This window comes from Gallus gallus, chromosome Z, assembly GCF_016699485.2.
Source record: "Gallus gallus isolate bGalGal1 chromosome Z, bGalGal1.mat.broiler.GRCg7b, whole genome shotgun sequence".
In the NCBI taxonomy this organism is placed as follows: Eukaryota; Metazoa; Chordata; class Aves; order Galliformes; family Phasianidae; genus Gallus; species Gallus gallus.
The window spans coordinates 55,434,705-55,458,386 of record NC_052572.1 but is presented as its reverse complement, the minus strand read 5'-3'; the positions used below and the strand labels follow the sequence as shown (position 1 = coordinate 55,458,386).

Here is a 23,682-nt window from a genome sequence, read left to right as displayed (position 1 = left end):
TGGCTGGCATATATATAACTAAGGAGTTTGAGATGTAGGTCTGTTGCCCTTCACATATATTTGTCAGACTTGTGTCTTGACACAAGCCTTTTTTTGTCTCTATGGCTCACTTCCCAGAAGACTGAAGATTGGGAAATACATGTACCCTTGGTTGGAGAAGACGGCTGCTGTGGAGGACAGGATTACTGCTGCTCTGTGCATGTGTGCAGGAAAGTGGAGAGAGACCTGTCTCCCCCAGGACTTTTTCCCCATGTACTATAAAGGGAAACATGCTTTTCTTGGAATTTAGAGTTGTGTATGGGTCAAGGTCTTGCAACTTGTAGAGAAAAATGCCCTCTTCCCTCTGTCTGGAACTGTTAGGATGAATGGTTAGTTCTGTAGCGGTGATAACCAGCTTTGTGTGATAAATCTTGCACATGGGGAGATTTATATGCTTTTCTTGCTTTTCTAGGTCATAGTGTCTGGTTACCGAATACAACTACGAGATCTCTGCAATAGCTCAGCACTGTCTGAATTTCTTACAATCCAAAATCGCTCAGTGGCCATGGACTCTGAAGCCTTCCTTTGCACCTTACCAAAGGAAACACTCCATGCAGCCGAGCTAGCCTTCCGTGCTAACCTGAATCCTTTAAAGCCGCTTCAGGTGAGTCTGCTGCTCACACTTCTGAGGAGGAGTCATTGATGCTGTGACATTTTCAAGGGGTTTCAATCTGGGAATTTATCACCATATTTTCAAAGTGAATTCTTTATTGGTACTGAAAAAGAAGAACTGTAGTCTTTAGCACTGAGGCGTGAACAGTGTTTTTTCTTCCTGTCCCTTCTTTTGCAGTGTGATTTACATAGTGTAAATACATGTAGACTAATTTGTCAGGAGGAAAATATTTATGTTGTGAAGTAACATACAGATGCTTGGTCGTCGCTGTGTTTTGGTCAAATGTGACCCCAGATGTTAGACCAGCTCCTGCTGAGTACTGAAAATTCACCGCTGCAATTACCAGTGGGCCATTGCGTGCAGAAGTTTTAGCCAGTAGCAGGCCACAACCTCTGAGCAGATTTTATTCATACAAAGTGTCAACTTTTAAATAGTCTGCTTGAAAAGTTGAACAACTGAATGGATTTTGGAGCAAGTGCTTCAAAACTCATTGAATTTCAAGAAAATGCATAGTTTATGGGGTATTTGGAGTTTGGAGCAGACTTAGCTCTTTATACGAAAAACAGAAGCGATGCTTTACATTAGGTCCACAATATCTGGATAAAAGCAATAGTTTTTAGAAGTTAGTGGTGGAAGTATCAGAGGGAAGGGACCACAGAACCCAGTCTGAAACAAACACTCTTGTCTGTACTGGAAGAAAATAAACTTCAGCTATGGGATTTTCCAGGTTTGATGAGCAGAACAGACAGTCATGTACCACTTGTTTGGCTTTGTCCCCAGTCAAAGAGAGATCGTTAACAAGTACCGGAATCACATTACTGATCAGTGCAGTACACAGTGGTCAGTTACTTCTCTCTGCAGCTTGTTTTCTGTTTTCCATATGTCCTTCATCTGCATTTGTTCTTTTCTTCTGTAAGATCAAAATCATCAAGAGATGGGGTAACCTACTGAAATTGTTCCTGTAACAAAAATGAGCTATTTTGAAAATTCATGGCTATAAGCAGTTTCTTGTGTACATTTATATGTGTGTATGTACTTTAAATCACTCAGAGATATGCTAGATTTTTAGGAACTGAGTGGAATGAAAGTTGCCAGTTAGTACCACTGAGCACTGATCTTCTAGACCCTCTGGAGACTGAGCATCACTTTTCTCATTTTTGAAAGTCTTTACAGTTCAGCCAACAGGAGCAGATACACAACATATCTATGTCTCTGCTGTTACATCTGTATTGTTTACTGCTGAAAGAAAACAGTTATAAGCCACTGTGATTGTGTCTCTTGGCAACAGCCGTGTAGATAAAGACTATACGTGCAAGTTTGGGTGACTTCTGAGAAGCTGGTTCTGAGAAGCTTTACAAAAGCCCAAGCCATGAAGCCAGCAGTAAACCTGTTGTGAATTGTACACCATCTTGTAAAGGTCCATAGTTTTCTTCAGAGAAGTCTAACAGGCTAATAAAAACTACTGTAATGCCTTAGTGAGTGAAATAAGACCAGCAAGCTTCAGTATGGCTGGACAAAATGAATAAAACACTAGGATCGTGTCGACACATTTGAAACTTAGTGGCTTTAAAGGCTAAAAAACTGCCTTGACCTGTAGTAACATCTTGGAACAAAGAACAGATTTTCTCTTCTTAAACAAAGAATGCTTTTGGTTAATAGATTATCATTAAAGGTACTGGGGGTCAAATCTTGGAAAAGCATACTGAAGCTAGCTTGCACCCTATCCACTGCAGTGCCTTCAAACCAAAAGTAGCAAGTTGATTGTCCCAGAGATTTGTTTTTAATTTTTTGCTTAATCTCTATGATGTTAGTAAGTAAAAGTAAAGGCCAAGTCAGATGCAAGTACAACAGAAATTTAGAGGCTGTTTTTTGGCTCATGTGATGAGACCTGATCTCTACTGGTTTTTGAAGAGTCTGAGAAAATGCATCTTAAAATAACAGGTTGATACTGTTGGGGTGAAGGGGACTTTCAACAACATACAAGAATTTTGTAAATGCAGCACTGAGGTCTTCAACAGTAACACGGAATTTTTTGCCAATCGAATATCTGGAAAGTAGACTGGCTGTAATTTCTTGTGCACTGCATGCAGAAAACTCAAGCCAGCATCCACTTGTTTGTTCCTGCCCCTCTACATTCCTCTTTGCTGTTCTCTCTGCAAGACCATGCAGCAAATTGCATTAGGGAATTGATCTGGATTGTAAGTGACTAACATGATTGTATGTGCTGAAGGATGAAGAAGGGGTTGGTACAAGACTGGGAACCCAGTAGTTGGTGTATGCATGTGTGGGTTGAGACCCCTATGTCATCATCTGCTTCTACCATCCTTAAGTGTTTGTGCACTTGCAGCCTGAGCAAGAAATAAGTGTTCAGGTAACTCACAACAAGACAGTAATTATTTGCAAATTCTGAACAGAGCACAGTTTTAAAAAGAAAATTACTACAGCTGCATGGCAAATTGTATGAGCTCTGAATGTCACATCAGTGCAAAGGAAGTTTTTTAAAAAAGGCAAAATCTCAACACTTGTCGTTGCATACCTTGCTCATCTCTTCTATCCAGAACAGCCTGAACTTTGCATAAATTGGACTAGTACAATAAAGATAGAGTACTTTCAATTAAAATTGTACACGAAGGTTTCTAGCTCTGCAGTTCATCCCCTATGTGACTTTCATTTAGCCGGCTCTCTTGGGTGAGAATACAGAGCCAAGATGGTATAGGCTTGGAGGTTCAGGTGTACCTCCTTGTTCTCTGTTACATAAGGACCTATTTGGGCTGGGCTGTTTTGGTGGAAACATGGAATTAAATCAGGAAGTGATCACAGATCCTCATGGCAGAGGATCCACTTTCCTGCTGGATAGAGTATTCGCTCCACCAGAAGCAACACGTGTTTATGAAAGCCAAATTTAGTTTTCCAGGATCCATGTGTCAGTTTTCATCTGTGAAGCCCTTGTGCCCAATATAAGAACTGAAGGCCTTAGGACATGGTATGAAGGATGATTGCAAGCTTGTCTTCTTCAGGTTTGTCTTCCACTGGATGTACTCAGTGAAAATGAAGTGAGGCAGGATAAGCTATTTGGGGAAAAAACAGAGAAATAAAACATCTAATACCATGTATGCAGTTTGCCTTTTCAACTTTCTCTCTGTGCTAGACCAGCAAGTTATCCTGTGGAAGAACTCTGCAATCTGGGGAATGTTACAGGCACCCCTGCTTATCAAGAGCAGTGTCAATAAGTCAGAGGTATTCCAACAGACTGGTGTTGTGCTGGGAGAGGGTTCTTGGAGCATAAAATTACTTCTCTGTGCAACAGCTTTTACCTTCTCAAACCTCGCCAGTTTTGTAAACAACTTGAGGGGAGGAAGTTAAGTGACAGAGACAATTGAAATTGCTCCTGTGGGATTTCATCTCTGCAGTGCTTCTCAAGAAGGGCTTCACTGCATTCACTTCTAGTGGTGTGGGTTTGTAATATGCCACAAATATGTTGTGGCTTGTGTACCATAGTGGTCCTTCAAGGAGTGTGGGTGAGCACGTGAAAATCCAGTTGTTCTTTTCCCTTCATAACACAGTTGGTATTTTGTCATATGGTTAGCATGAACTAAGCATTGAATAATAAATGCGTTTCAGTTGAGAAAATGGCTTCAGAAAGTGTAAATACACACTGCAATTGAGCTTGTGGCTTTCCATGCTCTTTTGAGTGTTTTCAGTCAAGCACAGTGACATCATGCTTTCAAGCAGCTGTACTTTCGGACTTCCACTCCCAGGAAACAAAAGCAGAAACATAAAGCATGTGATTTTTCTGCAAAGTTCAGTGTTAAGTTTCCACTAAGATCAGCGTAAAATTGTGGTAACTATTTCAAAGCAAACACAGCAGCGTGGTGTTGCTGAGCAGAGGCATTTAGGTGTTATTATGCAACAAATAACTGGATTACGTTATGACCTTTGGACACTTTGAATACAGATCTATTCTCCTGTATGTTAAACAGTTGTGTTTCCCTTAGAGCAGGAGAGGACAGGTGGGTATATTCAATGCTTCTCTTGACTTTGTAGTCAACTGTAGTTACCAGAAGTATTTCCCTAATTTGAGTCCTGTACGTGCACACATGCAAGCACAGAGTGAAGTCAATGCAGTGTGTAACTCCAGAGTACGAAGAGATTTGTGTGCCCTAAAGGACAGGTCTAGATGAAGGCAAGACTTACCAGCCGCTAGCACAGTAATTGTGAAGGGCAGCTCTGTTCAAAACCTGTAAGAGTTTTCTTTCTGCCGTGTGCCTAGAGAAGACAGGTGATTTTTCCAGCATTTCATTGGAAAACAAGACATTACCCCCACACTGCTCTAGTGCAGGCACCTAGTAAATACACTGTCACAGTGGGAACAATCTTACTTTAGAAGTACTGAATTTAGAGGGCACTTTTGAATGTGATGAACTATTGAGAGCCACTACAAAAAGGTATTTTCAAGGAAACTGATGACATTTCAGGGTCAGGTTAAAAAACTCCTTGAGTGTCATAACTCATATGAATCTTGCATACTGGATCAGACTAAAGCTCTGTTCAGCTCTGTTTCCCTTGAATGCTACTCCGGCAGTGCTACTTCCTCAACTACTACTAGAATCTTAGTGTTCAGTAGATTTTGGTAAGCTTTCTTCTTTCATGAAGTTTTCTTAGCCTTTTTCAAAACCACGTTAACTTTTTTCTTCAGCATTGCATAACATCTACATAATTTCTTCATTTTGGCTGGGTTGTCTATCAAGTAGTTCCATTGGTCTGTTTTAAACTGATCTTCAGACTGGAAGTCCTCTATTCTTGTATGACGAGGCACAGTGAATAATCATCCCCTATTCACATTCTCCATCCCACTTGTAATTCTGCAGACCTCTGTCATATCCTGTATTTGTCATTACAGTCTCTATTGGAAGAACTGTGGGCTGTTGTTCTTCCTTCAGTAGCCATTCATATCTTAATTGTGCTTGTACTCCTTTTCTGTACTTGTATCCTTTTAGTGGTGGGGGATCCAAAATGACACTGAGTTCCTCAGAAATAGGGATGAACTGTGGATTTATATTGATGATGACCTGTCTTATCATTCTATGCTTAAGATCTCATTCCAATTTTAAGATCTCCTTTTTGAGTGACAGTGGATAGTTTAGAGCCATCCAGGGATATTTCAAGGTAGAACTGTCCCTTCCGTATGTACTTTACTTCACAGCACTGAATTTTATCTGGCATTTTATAACAGTACATCAACACGAGTCCTTTCACTAGTCCTTTGCAATTCACTTTTGACTTTCACTATTCTGAACCAATTAGTATCATGAGAAAACTATTCCTCATCCACCCTATCCCTGAATTGCTTTTGAATACATTAAACAGCACAAATTCCTTGCAGGGATGGATGAGGTGTATGGAGCTGACCAGGCTTGTCTACTGCATTAATCTAGGATGTTCTCCCTCATCTCATTGCTAAAGTGGTCATGTAGCTACATAGCTTTGATATTTGCTAGCTGTTTTCCTTTAAAGAAGTCTTGAAGGTCTTAGCCTGCGGGAATTTGAACTACTTTTCTTCTAACTGTGTTGGGTTACGGTTTATCTGAATCTTAATGCCTGTGTTCAGTAAAAGTTACTGAGAGCCTCCCTGAATTTACAGCTTCCTTAGGAGCAGACATGAACTGAGCACTCAATAAAGTTAGCTAGGTATAAATACCTCAGCAGCAGATCAGTGGAACGGTGCCCATTTAAACCAGCTGACACTTACCAGCTCATACTGCACTTCAGCATATCAGCTAGAACATGTGAACGTCTCCAGACTTTGCTTCCAGAGATTGCCCTGGGGAAGATATGAAAATAAAAGGCTTCAGCCCAGAAGATTTCTGCTAAAATCAAGGGTCTCCACTGTTGCTCTGTGTGTCACAGTGCTGTAACCTTAGCATGCTTTCAAATGCTGTAATGTGGTTATGAATGTGAAATCTTAGGAGATGATTTTAATCCTCATTTCTCTGAAGAAAAAGATTGTGTCCATGTTCTTAGGCTAGAGGATCTTGATGCTTCTCTTGCATGAAATGTTCCACATACGTGGTATTGCTTTAACATATACAGAAATATAATAGAAGGAAGAAGAGATAAACCCAGACATGTCAGTTACATGGAGAACAACTGTAAAGAAAGAGCTGTCTTCAGTGGGTCCCCTAAGGCAAAGAAATCCTGGAGCAGTGCAGTTTCCAAAATGTTGTGCTATCCAGCTCTAGAAACCTATCACTATTTCTCTTTTGGTGGTGTAGCAGTTACGTTATGAAACCTGGTTCTTTTAAAATACATCCTTGATTTAGTCTGAAAATGTCAAGGCTTGATGGGAGGATTTATGTGATTAATATTATCTGAAGGTGAGATGTACTGTGCGTGGCAAGATTTCTGAAGGTCTGAGCTGGGGAGTCCCACTAAAATCGCTTGTCTACAGTATCCCTTGTATACCATATTTGGTATTTTCCTCCCTGGTATATACTTGGTTTCCCCTTCCTAGCACTGGTTTGCAGGATTTCAGGTCTGTTGGCATATCGTCTTACAGGCTGTCCTTGTTCTCTGACCTGAAATAAAAGCCACTGTTTGTGCTGTAAGCATACATGTAGCATCTTACTGGGATGGCTATGGCTATTATGGTATCTATGTGCCCAGACTCTGGGGAACGGAACAGGTGTCTCTGTTGCATTATGGAGCACTGAAGCCTGTGACAGCTTAAGCTCAAGGTTGCACAGAAAGCCAGCTCACTGTTTTCCCTGTCAATCACTTTGCCTTGTAAACACCTTTCTTTACAAGGGTATTTACAACAATTCAATTTCCTTATTGGTGCCTCATAGTGACTTCCGGTTTCTTTTTCTTTCTTCTTGCAGAGAGAAATTTTCTTTAATTCCTCCTTGCGGGATCTGTCAGAAACTGTGGAGGCTTTGAGGGACAGCCTGGGAAAGCTTGTCAAGGAGGTAAGTAGCTACTTCGTGTCAGAAGAATACCACTGGTGTGGTGGATGTCCTAACCTGTCATCAAATACAAGGAGTGTGTTTCTCCTTGGTGCAACTCACAGTCAAATCTCTTGCTGTTTCTGAAACTCCCGTGTCATCCTACGACCATACACTCTGTATCAGTAGCAGTAACACCTCTATGCAACTCCTCAGTGCACAGAACTTAGAATTACACCATAGGAGTTTCCCAGGCGTGTGGCTGTAGATGGGGTCCTCCCAGGAGGTGCAGGAGTTAAGTTTTCTGTGGGGCTTACTTTCTCAGCAGTCGCCTTTGCAATATATCTGCTGATTAGCAGCGCCTTGCAAAACTGCACAGAGAGGTTTGTCTCCTTTCTGTTTTTTTTTTTTCAGTCGGTTGCCAGCCGTGCCAGGGGTTGTTACTGGCCTCTGGGTTTTGTGAGAATATGGCGTGTGGAAGAGGTGATGTATGTAATTTAGCAGCTAAAGGGTGCTTTTTGTCATTTGTCTTTGCAGAAGTAGTATTTTGGGGCACAGGCTGTGTTCTGGTATTTGTGGGACACCCAGTGCAATGGCATCACAACGCTGGCAGAGAAAGGCCCCAGCAAAACATAGAGGTTTGCAGAGGCATGGTGGCATTATAGAGGCTGTATTTGTTTTTGCAGGTGAAATGATGAATTAAGAAAAAAGCCCTGCGTGCCTCGTGTGAGTCACAAGTCCAAAACCGTTTTTTACTTTCAGAGCCAGAAGCACATTTTAGTTGCTTTTGGTTGGCTCTGACTTTGAATCTGAAGTACTGCTACTAGGCAAAAACATTCTTTCCCTCTAGCAGAAATCACAACCATCTAAACCAAACTATGCCTCCTCCTCCCCTCCGCAAGCTTTCCAGCCTGTGTCAAGCCAGCAGCATGCAGCGAACGGCAGTAACCCCGTGTGCACGCGGAGGAGCAGGTCACTCGGGGTTAGCGTGCGGCCCTCCCACGGAGGGTTGGCTGTGGAGCCAGCACCATGCCCGCCAGCAGCCCCTGGCACGCGTCCCACGCCAGCCCAGAACCTGCCGCTGGCTCTCAGCTGCTGAGAAATTAAGGTGATTCCAGGACCAGCTTCAGTTAGACGGTGGCAGAGCTCTTGCTGCTAGCTGGAGGTTGGGGGGGAGGCTGCCCTTAAGAGTTTGGTTACAGCTGTTGCCCGTTACGTCACTTAAGCTTGCCTTGTTTTTTGTTGGCTTTTTTTTTTTTTTTTTTTTTTTTTGCCTGGGATAAAAATAATTGAAACCATGTGATGCTGAGTTTGCTGATGTGGCTGAAAATGTCCTAGGGTAGCGTGCCTTTTGCTTGGCAGCTGTTTTGGGTAGGACTACCTTTTATTCTGCCCCGTTACCGTGCAAACAAAGGCATCTTTTTCCTTTGCGTACTGCGTGAGCTGCTCCAGATGGCTTGACCGAAAGTTACTCCTTATTGTCTGGCAGGCTGATTTCTGCATGAAAAGGAGGGACTCACTCGCTTGTTTCGTGGGGCAGCAGCTTGAGGGGGTGGAGAGAGCTATTGTTTGTGCCACGTCTAGGAGCCTTTCTAGCAAGGAATTTTAATTAGAGAATGGTCTGAAGAAAATATTTGTCTCTTTGTGTGAGGACTGGTTAGATCTCTGTCTCTGTGCTCCTTAAATCAACCCGGCAGATTAAACTCTGAGGGCGAGGGCAACTGTGAAGAAACACCCAGCCAGGTCTGATGTCTGGTAGAAGTAGTTCAATAACGCTTCCAGGGGCATGAACAGAGCAGCTCTGTGTACCTAGTATGAAATTGCTGGTGCCAAAGATGAAACAAAGCTGCTTGCTCAGACTTTGTTTTTAAAATTACACATAAAAGTACCTTCATTAATGCAGTCTCTTTGCTGGATAGTTTACACGTAGTACTTTCATGGCAATTAACTATGCTTTCTATTTCCATACTTTTACTTATCCTAAGGAGTTGGTGGCACTTTAGCTAAAGCCACTGGCTTTTTACTAAGGAAGAATTGGCTGCTCTGCCTAAAATACCAAAAGCTCCCCAAGATGACCCTTTGAATTAGAGACTCAAAGTGTCACACCTGAAGTGTGGCCTTGGCCCTCCTGGGTTAGAAGACATCAAATCCCAAATCCACATGAGCATATTTAACAGACTGCAGCTGTTGGCTTAAGTTTTTTTCTGTCATGTCCTTGATGTTAGCATCCTGCCAGTCACCCTGGACCTGTGGAGCCAAACTGATTGGCACCAGGGTGCAGACAAAGGCAGGAGTGAATAGTGAGAAGATGAGAGGATGTTTGGAGCAAGTCTGGACACAAGCACCAAATCCCCAGGTTCTAGCTGTTCTCACAGCTGTCTTCCATCATATCAACGTGTCATGTGTTTTTGGGCAGCTAAAAATAGAGACTCCTTGTGTATGTGACACAAAATAGCTTTTGTTTAGCATCAAGATTTTTTATCCAGATGTTGGCACATAGAAAACATGTGCAGTACTATGGATGAACACAAAGGGTCAGACTTACCTACAGTGAGAGGCCAGAAATACTGGCTGTGCTTACCTTGGGTGGAGTGAGATTGAGCTGTTACAAGACACCATTGCTTTCTGTGTTGTCACTCGCTGGCTTTGCCAGCTGTCCTAGACTTTGAATAACTGCATTTTATTTAAATGAAGGTGTCTAAACCAAGGCACAGTCAGCAAAATTGGCAAGAGGGCTTTGAGTGACTCTGAAGACAGAGCAGTTGGGCTATTGGAAGTTGTTTCCAAAATGCATCTGAAGAATAATTGCAAATAGGTGTCTCACCAACTCTGCTTGCCCTTATTAGTGCATGTCGCTATTCTGGGCAGCACAGCAAGAGCATCACAGTTCATGTCACCTGATATTCAGTAGCAGTCAAAAAATCAGATTGAATGCTGGAAAAGATTTAGATAAGGATAGAGAACCACCTGTGGAAGGTGTTACCACAGCACCGTGTAAATCCGTGGCTTGCCCTTCTGTTCAATGTAGAGTACTGATCTAGGTACTTTGTTTCCAGAAAGCAGTAGCAGAACTGGAAAAAGTTCAGAGAAGAACAATGGAGATGTGTAGAAGTGGAATGACTTTCACATACAGAACAAGGAATATGCTGGGACTCACCAGCCTGTGAGAGATGAGCTGGGAACAGGACAGAGGTATATAGAGTTGAGAAGAGAAAAAGAATACAAATATTTACTCTGTGCCAGCACAAAAAGTATGGCATTGAATGAAGCTAACAACAGCCAAGTTTAGGAAAGGGAGAGAGGGGTCTTTCCAGTGATGTGTTAGATGCTAAATATTTGCAAACATTCATGTTTACCATGGAAGACACTCATTTAGTGTTAGCAAATAGACAGAAGTTCTCTGAGCTGAAAATATTGGAACCTGGGAGGTTACCTCGGGAAGTATCTGTTCTTTGCCCTGCCTATTTCCTAACATCCGCTTGCTGTCACCATCACAGAGATACTGAGCTAAACAGACATTGAGTGTGTGTGGGCACACCTCCGTTTCCTTACATCCGCTGCCAGTCTGAGCATAGAGGTTCAGGGTAGCATAAAAACACTGTTTGCGGACTTGCATTGTTTTTTTCCTTGTGGTGAGCCAGGCCATATCCTTGAGTATGGAGATGTTAATGCAGTGTCTGAGGCCAAGTATCTGGTGCTTTTGTTCAGGACAGCTTCTGCAGGTTGTTGCTGTGCCAGATAAATGAGTCCCAAAGTGCGCATCTTCCCAGCTAGCCATGAGTGTTTCATCTCTGTGCCAGGTGTCATGCAAACAGGACAAGAGAAGGCTTCTCATTGTGGTTGGCTGCATATGGTGTGGAGAAACGGCTTACTGTGCAGTCAGATCTGAGGATGCAGCTGGGCTTGTTTTCAGGGGCTTTCTGGGAATGCTGTTGAAAGAGGGGAGGGAGGTGCTGGGCCAGGAGCAGCATTACTGACCTAGGAGGTTAAACTTTCTGCCTGGTGTATATCAGGAGAGGCTTCCACCTAGGTGGAATTGTGCCAGGTGATGCTGCCAGCACTCCAGGGCCTGAAGCTCAATGAGGCTGGGTACGATTAGCTGCACTTGCTCCATGTTACTTCCTTATTCCCTTTTCTGCCTCATTTCACCCTGGAGTGAAGGGACTGTGCTGGAATGTGAGCTGTTGTGCAACCAAAGAAGTGACTTCCATGTGAGAGCTCAGGGAGAGCAGGAATCACACAGAAAATTGTGTGAGAAAACTTAGAATAAAGAAGAGATTTTACGTTTTCCCACTGCAATGGAGGGAAACATGCTTTCCCTGATCTCTCCTTTTTAGAACTGCGTCCAGTGGGATTCAAGAACAGATGGGTGATTTGAAGGAGAATGGCAAGATTTTTTCCCTTCTGTAATCCTGTTCCTATCCCCATTTACGTTCTTCTCCCCCTTACTTCTCCAGCTGCTGAGCATGAAGAGTTGGAGTGACATGAGGCAAGAGGTGATGTTCCTGACCAATGTGAATGCCTCAAACTCCTCTACACAGATCTACCAGGCTGTGTCACGCATTGTGTGTGGCCACCCTGAAGGTGGAGGGCTCAAGATTAAATCCCTCAACTGGTATGAGGACAATAATTACAAAGCACTGTTTGGAGGCAACAGCACTGAAGATGATGTAACTAATTTCTATGATAACTCCACAAGTAAGTGTAACCCTGCCATGGTGTAACATCCCATCTACTCCATAGCTGCAGTGATTACTGTTTTCCAAACTTGCACTAACAAAAGCTCGTGGTCCTGAGGGTCAGCATATACCCTACTGTTTCAGAAGACTACATACGTGCTGTCTGAGCAGCCAGCTATTGTTTCCTGCACGTACTCTTAGGGACAGGGAGGGTACCAAGATGTAGGGGATTCTCAAAGGTCTTGTGTAGGATCCAGGAAGGCTACGTGGACACTTCCTGTGAAATGGGGTCCACAGTCACATGCAGCCTTTGAAAATATGTCATTTTCCTATGCAGGTTTTGCCTGTATCATGCAGTGGATTTCATAAGCTGTGCAAATGAGTATGGCTGTTATTGGTAGAGACTGTGCAGATTCTATGCACTTGCTGGGTGAACTGTGAAGGCTCAGGCTGAAAAGGGCATTTTGTGGATCTTTGCAGCAGAAGTTGTTTTTTGTTGTAAGATGACTGTTCTGCTGTCAGCTTGGACCATCTTTAAAGCACACACAAGTGAGGCATGTGCCTCCTGCAGTTGTCACAGTGCTTCTCAGTTGCTCATCCCTTCCTCTCCTCCTCAGCACCCTATTGCAATGAGCTGATGAAGAACCTGGAATCCAGCCCACTTTCCAGAATTATTTGGAGGGCTTTGAAACCTTTGCTGATTGGGAAGGTCTTGTACACTCCAGACACACCAGCCATAAGGAAGATCATGGCTGAGGTAACTCTAACTCTGTCCTCTGATACGTAGTGTGAGGTATGTGCTCTGACTGTACAGCTAAGCTGCTCTGTGTTAAATTGAGCTCAAGTGCAAGCCTAGAAAGGACTGTCCACAAAGCACAGTGTCCCTAGTCTCTCACCTCCCGTGCACTTGCTGTCAAAGGCTCAAGGAGAAAAAGCCAAGCTGAACTATGTTTCTGAGTCTTGCTGGAAACATTTCTGGCGGTGCTTTTTGATTACTTACGGACTTTGCAACTCTGATGTGGGATATGGGACTGGAAGGGACCTTGATAAACAATCAGGTGTCTTTTCCACTACCTGCTTGTCAGCTGATCCTTAATTGTTTCTGATAGTGGTTTACCTAATGTTCTCTAATCTCAAACTTCCTTAGCAACCTCTTCTATCAAATAGGAAGGGGTTGTCTCTGTGTGCCCTTCATCTCCAAGCAGGAAACATTCTCCACCAAGCCTTAAGCCCTACTCAGCCACAGGCACTTCTTTTTTGTATTTTTCCTTCCCTGTACATAAGATTTTTCTTACTCCCATCCTTGCTGAATCTGAATTGCTGTTTGAGTATAAGCAACGCTCAGTACTTGATAGGCCAATGCACACTTTCAGCCCACAGTGGATCTGAGCCATGTTTTGGAAATAACCTTCCTCTCTTCTTTGCCAACAGGTGAACAGGACATTCCAGGAGCTGGGAGTGTTTCGCGACCTTGGGGGGATGTGGGAGGAGATAAGCCCAAAGATCTGGACGTTCATGGAAAGTAGTCAGGAAATGGATCTGATTCGGGTCAGTATGCTGTTCTTACCAGAACTACAAGCATCGTTTTCTGCAGACAGTGATAAAATATTTATTTTAGATAATGCTTCTTTGTTGATAGTATGCATGTGACCCTCCTTTTGAAACAAGCTGTGATTGTACCAGTCTTGCGTTGCGCTGAGCACTTCTCCACTTAACAACTTTCCACAGTCAGGAGCAGAGCGTGTTTAACAGCTGTTTCTAATCTACCTCTGTGGGGAAATGTGTTGTTTCTTCCACACTGTTGCCCTGATGTTCTATAAATATCTGGCTGATGGTATTTTTGTAAACTGCGGACCTGTGGAGTTGGTGACAGGTTCAGCTGCCAGTGCTGTGCACTCCTCTGTAAAAAGTGCTCTCTAGAGCAGCTGCTTTCATGACAGCAACAAAGCAAGCTACCGTATGCCTAGATCAGATCCTGGAAAGTGTCACGTGGCCTCAGGCTCTACTGAGTGCAATAAGATTTGAATGGTTATTGTTCTAGAACTGAACTTAGATGCCTGGTGATCATCTGGCAGAAACCTTGTGAAAACCTTTCCTGGGTTAGCACGGTACACTTAAATTAGTAACAGTTGGGTGTCACAGGGGAAGAGAAAACATCACCCTGTGGCTTATCGTTTCATAATATGCTATGCTTACAAGATCATGAACAAGGGGTTGAGAGTCCTGTTTGTATTTGACATGCTTTCTGCTAGCCTGTTGGCTCCCCAGAGCATTGTGCCTGTTGTAAAGCATGCATTATTTGTTAAGAGTACAAGAAGCTTAGTTCACACTCCTTCCCTCAGCTGTAACTCTGAGGAGTGAGTCTTTGCACTTGCAAAAAAGGGTGGGTGTTACACAGAGGTCTCCCTGGGTCTTAAGCCTTGCAGTTCGTTCTTACTTTATCCCAGTTGTAATGATGGGCAGAATAGTCTCTGACCCATCCCATTGCACTTCCCCATGAATGGGATATAGAGATAACAATGACATCATTTTCCTTACTCCTATGCCTCTGCTAGCTTTATGAAAGTTAGTTCTGTAGATGATCTCATTGTAGAGATCATGTAGATGTAGAACATGTAGATGTTCTCATCAGAGACATGAGAATCAAACCCAAACTGCTTGCTGCAGGGTGTGCTGACAAGAGTCAGGATTCAGTTATTGGTTTGCTATTGTGTCAGTATTCCTACTTGTTTGAGATTTATTTTATTTTTTCAAATGAGTCCAGACTTGACTGATTCTGTATTTTTTGCTTGCTATTACGGTGGCAGGGGTCCCTTTGCAGTTGCCTGCTGCAGCTGATGGATTCAGCAGTACTTTGTTGTGTGCCCAGGTGACATCCTGCTAGGTTTAGAGATGCAGCATGGGTCACTTAGACATGGATAGGCTAAAACATACAGCAGCCTGTTTGGGGCTGCTCTCATCTGCTGTTTGCAAGTCCCTGAGGCTGCTGTACTGCTGGGTGATTGTCAGCTCCCAGCTTTCTGGGCTGTGGAAACTGTTGGGTGTATTTCATTCTGCAGAAGCAGAGGAAAGTGATTTTCTCACTGATCTCAGGCACTTGCAGCCTGATGCTGCTGCTAACTCCAGGGAGGATGACATGTGCCCCCCACCCCAAGCTAACGTTCGTTTTTGCTGCTGCTGCAGGGATGATGAGGCCAAGCCTCTTGCCTGCAAGTGTGGTGCCCTCTCTGCAAGTCAGAGTAGGGTGAGAGCCTCCAGAGATGAGTGCAAAGAAGGGTGCTCATGGGGAGCTCAAGCTCTCTGTTTGTTCAGATTTCCGCTTTGTGTGCTCTCCTCTGTCAGCTTGGCCTGATCTGTTTTCCCAGTTTGTGATTCTCTTTTTGTAACCATGTGACCCGGTGCCTTCTGGCTTGTTACTAACAGCTGCACATGGGGAAGCTCCCTCACCTCTCCATTTTGTTCTTTGTTCTGGCAAAAATTCAATTTCCTGTTTTTATTGGTTACAATTCATAGTTTTCTGTCTTGTGCTGGCTTTTTTCCTTTCTTTTAGTTCAGCTGTATTCCTTACAGTTAAGGCTGCCTTCCTACCTGCTGTTACATTGCTGCTGACAGGTCTCAGTTCTGCCTTAGCGCCAAGTGCTCCAACTCGGACTGTAGGGTGTTGCACATACATGTAGTGGGACCATAGCTCATCCTCTGGAAACTGGGGGCTAAAACAGGTGAAAGCATCACTATCCACAGTAGGAGAGCAGAAAGGCAGGTCATCATTGCTGTTGGAGGTTGTTTTAGCTGGTGTCAGTGACACAACAGAAAAACACATAAGGAAGCCACCTGGCCTTCAGTGCTGGTATTTCTGTTTAGCAGCTGAAGGACTCAGCCCCTGTCTGTGCCTTCCCCATCTCCAACCCAGTAGGGAGTAGAGACTTGCTCGAAGAGGTCAGCAGAGCTTGGCAACCACTGGTCGGCCAAATACATCTCTGAAGATGTTTCTTCCTTCTCTGTATCTTGCCTTCGCAAAATCCGTTGGCTTCTCCCCCCAGAAGTGGGGAAGGCATGGATGGGGTTTTTTGTCTGCTTCAGCTCTCTCCTGTCCCAGGAGCCCGGGACACAGCCGCCACCTAGGGCAGAGCAGGGCCTGGGCGGCACTTACAGTCTTTTCTCTGGGCGCAGGGCTGTGCATGGCTCTCTGCTGCCCTCTCTATGGAAAAGATGAGGCAGAACATAGAGCAAGCCAGCCTGCAAAGCGTGCCTGACTGTTTGTTTGTGGCGTGGAAGACCAAGAGGTACCCGGAGGCTGAGCTACTCCGTATGCAGAAATAGACTCACACTATAAAAAAAGGGGTATGAGTAGCAGTGCAAGGAGACACAGCAGACACCTTTGGCTAGCAGACAGCAAAAGTTAGATGACCTGCCTGCTGGGGCACCTCCAGTGTAATGTCAGCGCTTCCTGTACTTTTTCAAAATACAGTAATCATTTTTGTGACAAGATGGGAGATCCAACAGTAATTCTCAACATAACTATTTCCCCTTTGACGAAAACAACTACAGACGCTGCTGAAAAGCAAGGCTCTCTGGGACCTACACTTGCCGGCTTCCAACTGGACGGTGGAAGACGTTGCCCGTTTCCTGTCAAAGCATCCAGAAGAGTTTGAGGCAGATAACGGAATGGTCTACACCTGGGTGGATGCCTTCAATGAGACGGATAGAGCTATTCAGACCATATCCCGCTTCATGGAGGTAAGATTGTGCTGCAGTGTGGGCAGGGAGCTGGGGACAGCTGCAGCTGGGATTCTGCTCACTGGGAAGGGTGGCTCCAGGGAAGGGAAAGTCAGTGCTCTTCAGTCCCAGTCCCTGTTCTGAAAATTACCAGTCTTGGTGGGGCTGAGTGCGCAGTGTGTTAGAAAATACCATTTATTCAGGTATCTTAATATAGATGTGGGAACCTAACTTTAGGCCTTGTTCTTGAAGCTCTTGCTTTGGCCATGGCATGTGGTTTCCCACTCTGTTGTTACCGGGCAACCGAAAGTGGCTGCTCACTTTGGCCATGTAGCAGCTCATACTTCTGTTTGGGGCTTTCGCTGGGGTCCACAGTGGAGCTAGCAGCTGAAGCTGAGGAAGATGTAGCTTATAATGAAACTTATCTGCTTGTTCTTCAGTCGTCTTGGCAGATGAGTGCAAACAGAAACAGGTCTTGGCCTGTTAGAAGCCTGGTCCAAGGGCTTTGGTAGTCTCTCCACTGACTTTTTAGAGGCTTTGAATCACACCTTGCTTATTGTTAACAGAGGAAAATAAGACTATGGAAGTAGATGCTTGGGTTGGATCCTACAGCTGCCACTACAATACTTCCTAACTGCTTGTCCAGAAAATACCTTTGGGTTATATGTCAGTGACACTTGTTTGCCTGGTGGGTGACCAGTAAGCAGGATAAAATGATATGTCTAGCAACTTGCTGGTCTAGTGTGAGCCATTGAATAGTAGTTCAGCACTGCAGCCTTTTCTTGGGTGTGGCATTGGTATTACAGAGTTCTCCTTTGTCCGTCCTAAACTTACAGTATGTTCTGGTTTAACCTGATCCCATAAACACTTCCAAATCTGTCCCTCTCTAGTGTGTCAACTTGGACAAACTGGAGCCTGTGGCCACAGAAGTCCGTCTTATAAATAAGTCCTTGGAGCTTCTGGATGAAAGGAGATTCTGGGCTGGTGTTGTCTTCACTGAAATAGCTCCTAACAGCACAGAGCTCCCTCAGCATGTGAAATACAAAATACGCATGGACATTGACAATGTGGAAAGGACCAACAAGATTAAGGATGGGTGAGGCATAACGGGCTGCCTTGTGAAGAACTTCTTACAGGGTTTGAGGATTTCTAACTGAAACATCTTTTTCCTTTGGCAGGTACTGGGATCCTGGTCCCCGTGCTGACCCCTTTGAGGACATGCGCTATGTGTGGGGAGGTTTTACCTACTTGCAGGATGTGGTAGAACAGGCCATCATCAGAGTGCAAACAGGCACAGAAAAGAAGACAGGAGTTTATGTGCAGCAGATGCCTTATCCGTGTTATGTGGATGACATGTATGTATACAGGCTGCTTCAGAAGCTTCCAGGAGCACTCTGGGTTGGGAGGCATGGGCTTTAGTCTCTCTTCAGGCATGACTTACTGTGTCCATGTTATCAGTGTGTGAGCAGATCTCATCTTCCCTAATCCCTGAATTAGAGCTCTTGTTCAGCACACTGAGGATTTAGGATTTGTCGTGATTTATGGAGACAGTTGAGAGTAGTCCCCAGGAAAAGCAACTCTTTACACCTGCTCTTCAAGGGAGCTGGAACTACAACTGGCTCCTGCTCAGGGCTGGTGTTGTGCTGTAGACCCATCAGCCTCACTTTGTGGTGAGACACTGATGCTGTGTCATAATCTGCATGCATTTAGGGTGCTTTGTGCAGTGAAGCCTTAGCAATCCCTATACTTCGCTAGCCCTTGAGTGGTACCCACAGTCACACTGGTATTTCTCCCTTTGTTCTCTTGGCCCCTTCCTTCTTGTTCTCAGATTTCTGCGTGTCATGAGCCGTTCCATGCCTCTCTTCATGACTCTAGCCTGGATCTACTCAGTGGCTGTGATAATTAAGGGCATTGTGTATGAGAAGGAAGCCCGGCTGAAGGAAACAATGAGGATTATGGGCCTTGACAATGGCATCCTTTGGCTAAGCTGGTTCATTAGCAGCCTCATCCCTCTCCTCATGAGTGCAGGTCTGCTGGTGCTGATCCTCAAGGTGAGCTTACTAGTTTGGTTTGTGACAGCAGAATCCAGAACAGTGGAGTGCAGTGGCCTCTGTTGGCACACTGGGGAGGAGGTGGTGGGTGCTGGCTGGTCAGCAACTGTTGTGCAGATTGCAGCAAGTCCAGAATCCCCTTAGCAAGCAGTGCTGTGGGCCTCCTTGTACTAGAGCCATGTCAGAGAGCCCTTTCAATACCTGATGCACCTATTGTTCTCTTCCAGATGGGGAATCTGCTGCCTTACAGTGACCCTAGTGTGGTGTTCGTTTTCCTCTCAATCTTTGGCATTGTGACCATCCTGCAGTGCTTTCTCATCAGCACCGTGTTCTCCAGGGCCAACCTGGCAGCTGCCTGTGGAGGCATTGTGTATTTCACTCTATACCTACCCTACGTGCTGTGTGTTGCCTGGCAGGACTATGTCAGCTTCTCGCTCAAGATCTTTGCGGTAAATCTTAAGGAAACTGTCCAGGGCATTGGGCCTCCACCACTGTGGCACTGAATCGCTCTCTAGTTGGGACACTAATAATTAGTGGGTAGGGGGCAATAGGAGGGTGATTTCCATTGTAAGAGTCTGCGAGAGTTGGGCTTGGTGAAGAGACTGATAGAACCGGCAGGGAGGATTTTGTTGCCTTCAGTAGGAAAGTAATTCTGCTACATTAAGCTCCCTTGGTTTCTCTGTATGCTGTGGTGCTATAGCACCAGATATGCAAGGTTGCAGGAGTTATCTGACTTTCTTCTCTACAGTGCTTCTTTATCTGCTTGGGGAGGGTGGCCTAGTGATGTTTTCCCTTGCATGAAAGTCCAAGCATAATGGAAGGAGTAGGAAAACAAACTAATTTCTAGGGAGTGGTCCACCAGAGGTTTCAGGCTTTACTTACTTGAATGAAACAAAAATAGTTTCCCAGCCCCTCTCTACAGATCTAGTCATGGTCCTTAGACTTCTGACTTTTCCTTTAGGGCCTCTTGACCACGTCCTTGAGCCCTGCACTAGAGATGAGGCGCCCAGTTATCGAGTAGCAGTGAAAAATGTGTGTTCATGTCTCTCATTTGCAGAGCCTGTTATCTCCAGTAGCCTTTGGCTTTGGTTGCGAGTACTTTGCACTGTTTGAAGAGCAGGGAGTTGGTGTTCAGTGGGACAACTTCTTTGAGAGCCCACTAGAAGAAGATGGCTTTAGCATCACCACATCTGCTGTAATGATGTTGTTTGACACGTTCCTCTATGGGGTCATGACCTGGTACATTGAGTCTGTCTTCCCAGGTGAGATTTGCTTCAGTGGGAAGGGTCATAACTTCATACTTTCATGTCCTACTCCTTTGACAAGATGCAAAACAAATGCATTTTTAAGCAGAGCTACAGAAAGGTCATGGAGAAGAATCCTATACCACTAGCACAGAACTGTCGCAGCTTCTAGCAGTGACTTTTTCCCATTTCCCAGCACAGAGGTTGTGCCCTATTGTGGTGATGGCTAAACTAGCCCCAGGAAGTTCGGTGCATTTCAGCTTTTCTTTTCTATAAACTGCTAATACTACAGTAATACTACAGACAGTGCTGGGGGGTGGGGGTGGTAGGCGAGCAGTGATGATATTAGCACCACACATGCTAATTCTAGCATAGAACCTCTAACCCTAAAATGAAAATTCTGGAAAAGAGGTTACTTTTATTCTAAAGACTGGCAGTAAAGATCACCTTAGCCCTGCCTAACCTAGAGGCTTGTGGAGGATGGAATACTTCCCTTCTTGCTGTGAAAGCTAAGATGAAAAAATGATCAGCTGCAGCTGAGCTCATGTAATGCTTTTTTCTCTTTAGGCCAGTATGGGATTCCCAGACCCTGGTACTTTCCTTTCACAAAATCCTATTGGTTTGGTGAAGAATCTCAGGACAGGCAGCATCTTCATCCTGACCAGAAGGGGCCCTCAGAAGGTAAGCACTGAACTTGAAGAAAGCTCCAGTGAAGTGTTGAGGTCTTCTGCTTTGGAAGGAGAATTCAAGGGCAGAAGTACTAGCCTGGCTAATATGAAAATTGATTATCCATTTGTTCTCAGTTTGGGATCAGGTGTTTAGAGAAACCCAAGACAAACAGGTACTGCAGCCTCAGAGCTGTGAATTCCTCTAGTTTCTGCTGACTGTAGTGACACTGGAGATTCCTGTGCTCCTGGTGCAGTCAGTAGAGTGAAAAGAACTAAAAGGCAATTATGTGGAAGATTTCTGTCACTGAGTAAGAAATACGGTCAGTTACTCACATATCTCATTCCTTCGTGGATCTCCACATGCTTAAGGGAATATGATGTTTCTTAGAACTCCCACACAGTTAAATGATGTTTTTAAAACCCATCATATCATAGAATCATAAAATCGTAGAGTGGCCTGGGTTGAAAAGGACCACAATGATCATCGAGTTTCAACCCCCCTGCTATGTGCAGGGTCGCCAACCACCAGACCAGGCTGCCCAGAGCCACATCCAGCCTGGCCTTGAATGCCTCCAGGGATGGGGCATCTACAACCTCCTTGGGCAACCTGTTCCAGAGCATCACCACCCTCTGCGTGAAAAAATTCCTCCTAATATCTAACTTAATCCTCCCTTGTCTCAGTTTAAGACCATTCCCCCTTGCCCTGCTACTGTCTACCATCATAAAGAGCCGTTCTCCCTCTTGGTTGCATACACTCCCTTCAAGTACTGGAAGGCTGCAATGAGGTCTCCCTGGAGCCTTCTCTTTTCCAAGCTAAATAATCCCAGTTCCTTCAACCTTTCCTCATAGGAGAGGTGCTCCAGCCCTCTGATCATCTTTGTGGCCCTCCTCTGGACTCACTCCACGCGCTCCACGTCCTTCCTGTACTGGGGGCCCCAGGCCTGGACGCAGTACTCCAGATGGGGCCTCACAAGAGCTGAGTCGAGGGGGACAATCACCTCCCTCTCCCTGCTGTCCACCCCTTTGTTAATGCAGCCCAGAACACAGTTGGCCTTCCAGGCTGCAGGCGCACACTGCTGGCTCATGTCCAGTTTCTCATCCACTAGGACCCCCAGGTCCTTCTCCTCAGGGCTGCTCTCAAGAAGATCTCCCCTCAGTTTGTATAAATACCTGGGATTGCCCTGACCCAAGTGCAGCACCCTGCGCTTGCCTTGTTGAATTTCATTAGGTTCTCATGGGCCCACTTCTCCAGCCTATCCAGGTCCCTCTGGATGGCTTCCCTTCCTTCCAACGTATTGACTGCACCACTCAGCTTGGTGTCATCCGCAGACCTGCTGGGGGTGCACTCGATTCCATCATCTCTGTCACTGATGAAGATGTTGAAGAGCACCGGTCCCAAGACAGACCCCTGAGGGACACCGCAGGCCTCCACCCTGACTCAGAACCATTAATCACTACCCTTTGGCTGCAAACAGCCAGCTAATTCCTAATCCACTGAACAGTCCATCCTTCACATCCATACCTCTCCAATTTAGAGAGAAGGATGTGGTGAGGAACCATGTCAAAGGCCTTGCAGAAGTCCAGGAAGGTAATATCCACTGCCCTTCTCCCATCCACCAAAGCTGTCACTCCATCATAGAAGGCCACCAGATTGGTCAGGCACGATCTGCCCTTGGTGAAGCCATGCTGGCTGTCTCAAATCACCTCTTTGTCTCATATGTGCCTTAACAAAGGATCTGCTCCATGATCTTCCCAGGCAAAGAGGTGAGGCTCACTGGCCTGTAGTTCTCCGGGTCTTCCTTTCTCCCTTTCTTAAAAGTGGGAGTAATGTTTCCCTTTTTCCAGTCACCAGGGACTTCACCAGCCAGCCATGATTTTTCAAATATGATGGAGAGTGGCTTGGCAACCACATCAGCCATCTCTCTCAGAACCCTAGGATGGATATCATCCAGCCCCATGGACTTATATACGTTCAGTTTCATGAGGAGGACTTGGACTTGTTCCACCCTTACAGTGGGACAGAAACCACTCCCCACACCCTCACCTAGAGGCTCATGGTCCTGGCAGAGATGGGAAGCCTGACCAGCCGTGAAGACTGAGGCAAAGCACTCATTGAGTACCTCAGCTTTTTCTATGCCTGAGGAAGCCAGCTGCCCATTACCTTTCATCACAGGGGGAACACTCTCCTTTGCCTGTCTCCTCCTGCCTGTATGTACCTGTAGAACCCCTTCTTGTTGTTTTTCACATCCCTTCTATTTTGCTCTGTTTTCCTTTCAGTCTGCAAGGAGGAAGAGCCTATGCATCTGAGTCTTGGTGTCTCCATCCAGAACCTGGTGAAGGTTTATCGTGATGGCAAGAAAGTTGCTGTGGATGGTCTCACACTGAATTTCTATGAAGGGCAGATCACATCATTTCTGGGACATAACGGAGCAGGGAAAACCACTACCATGTAAGATTAATGTTATACTTTAATATGGTGGAACTGTCTCTAAATATTACTGTTCCTGTCAGTACAACGCAACTGCTGTACAAGTGCAGTGGAGCTCCACTGATGATGCTTCACTGATTTCAGAGGAGCTTTGCTGACTTACTCCAGTTGTGCAACTGTTTAGAAGATGCACAGATACAGAGTACTAAAACTGGAGGTCGTTCAGGTTGAGGCTGTGCCTGAATGCATATGCTGGCAGCATTTTTTAGTAATCTCATTTGTGATTCTGACTTATCAGTGAAA

At 45.0% G+C, this 23,682-nt stretch overlaps 1 protein-coding gene across 2 annotated transcripts in view; it reads left to right on the top strand.

Annotated features, from left to right (window-relative positions):
* Positions 1-23,682, top strand: part of ABCA1 (ATP-binding cassette, sub-family A (ABC1), member 1) — a 94,415-nt gene that overhangs the window by 46,958 nt on the left and 23,775 nt on the right. For both annotated transcript variants that reach the window (NM_204145.3, XM_046905175.1), the window contains exons 7-19: positions 452-643; positions 7,531-7,617; positions 12,051-12,291; positions 12,890-13,029; positions 13,704-13,820; positions 16,821-17,009; positions 17,879-18,084; positions 18,167-18,343; positions 18,817-19,039; positions 19,267-19,488; positions 20,097-20,301; positions 20,851-20,964; positions 23,229-23,400. In NM_204145.3, the coding sequence (NP_989476.1) occupies positions 452-643; positions 7,531-7,617; positions 12,051-12,291; positions 12,890-13,029; positions 13,704-13,820; positions 16,821-17,009; positions 17,879-18,084; positions 18,167-18,343; positions 18,817-19,039; positions 19,267-19,488; positions 20,097-20,301; positions 20,851-20,964; positions 23,229-23,400 (2,285 nt within the window). The remainder of the gene's footprint in view (positions 1-451; positions 644-7,530; positions 7,618-12,050; positions 12,292-12,889; positions 13,030-13,703; positions 13,821-16,820; positions 17,010-17,878; positions 18,085-18,166; positions 18,344-18,816; positions 19,040-19,266; positions 19,489-20,096; positions 20,302-20,850; positions 20,965-23,228; positions 23,401-23,682) is intronic.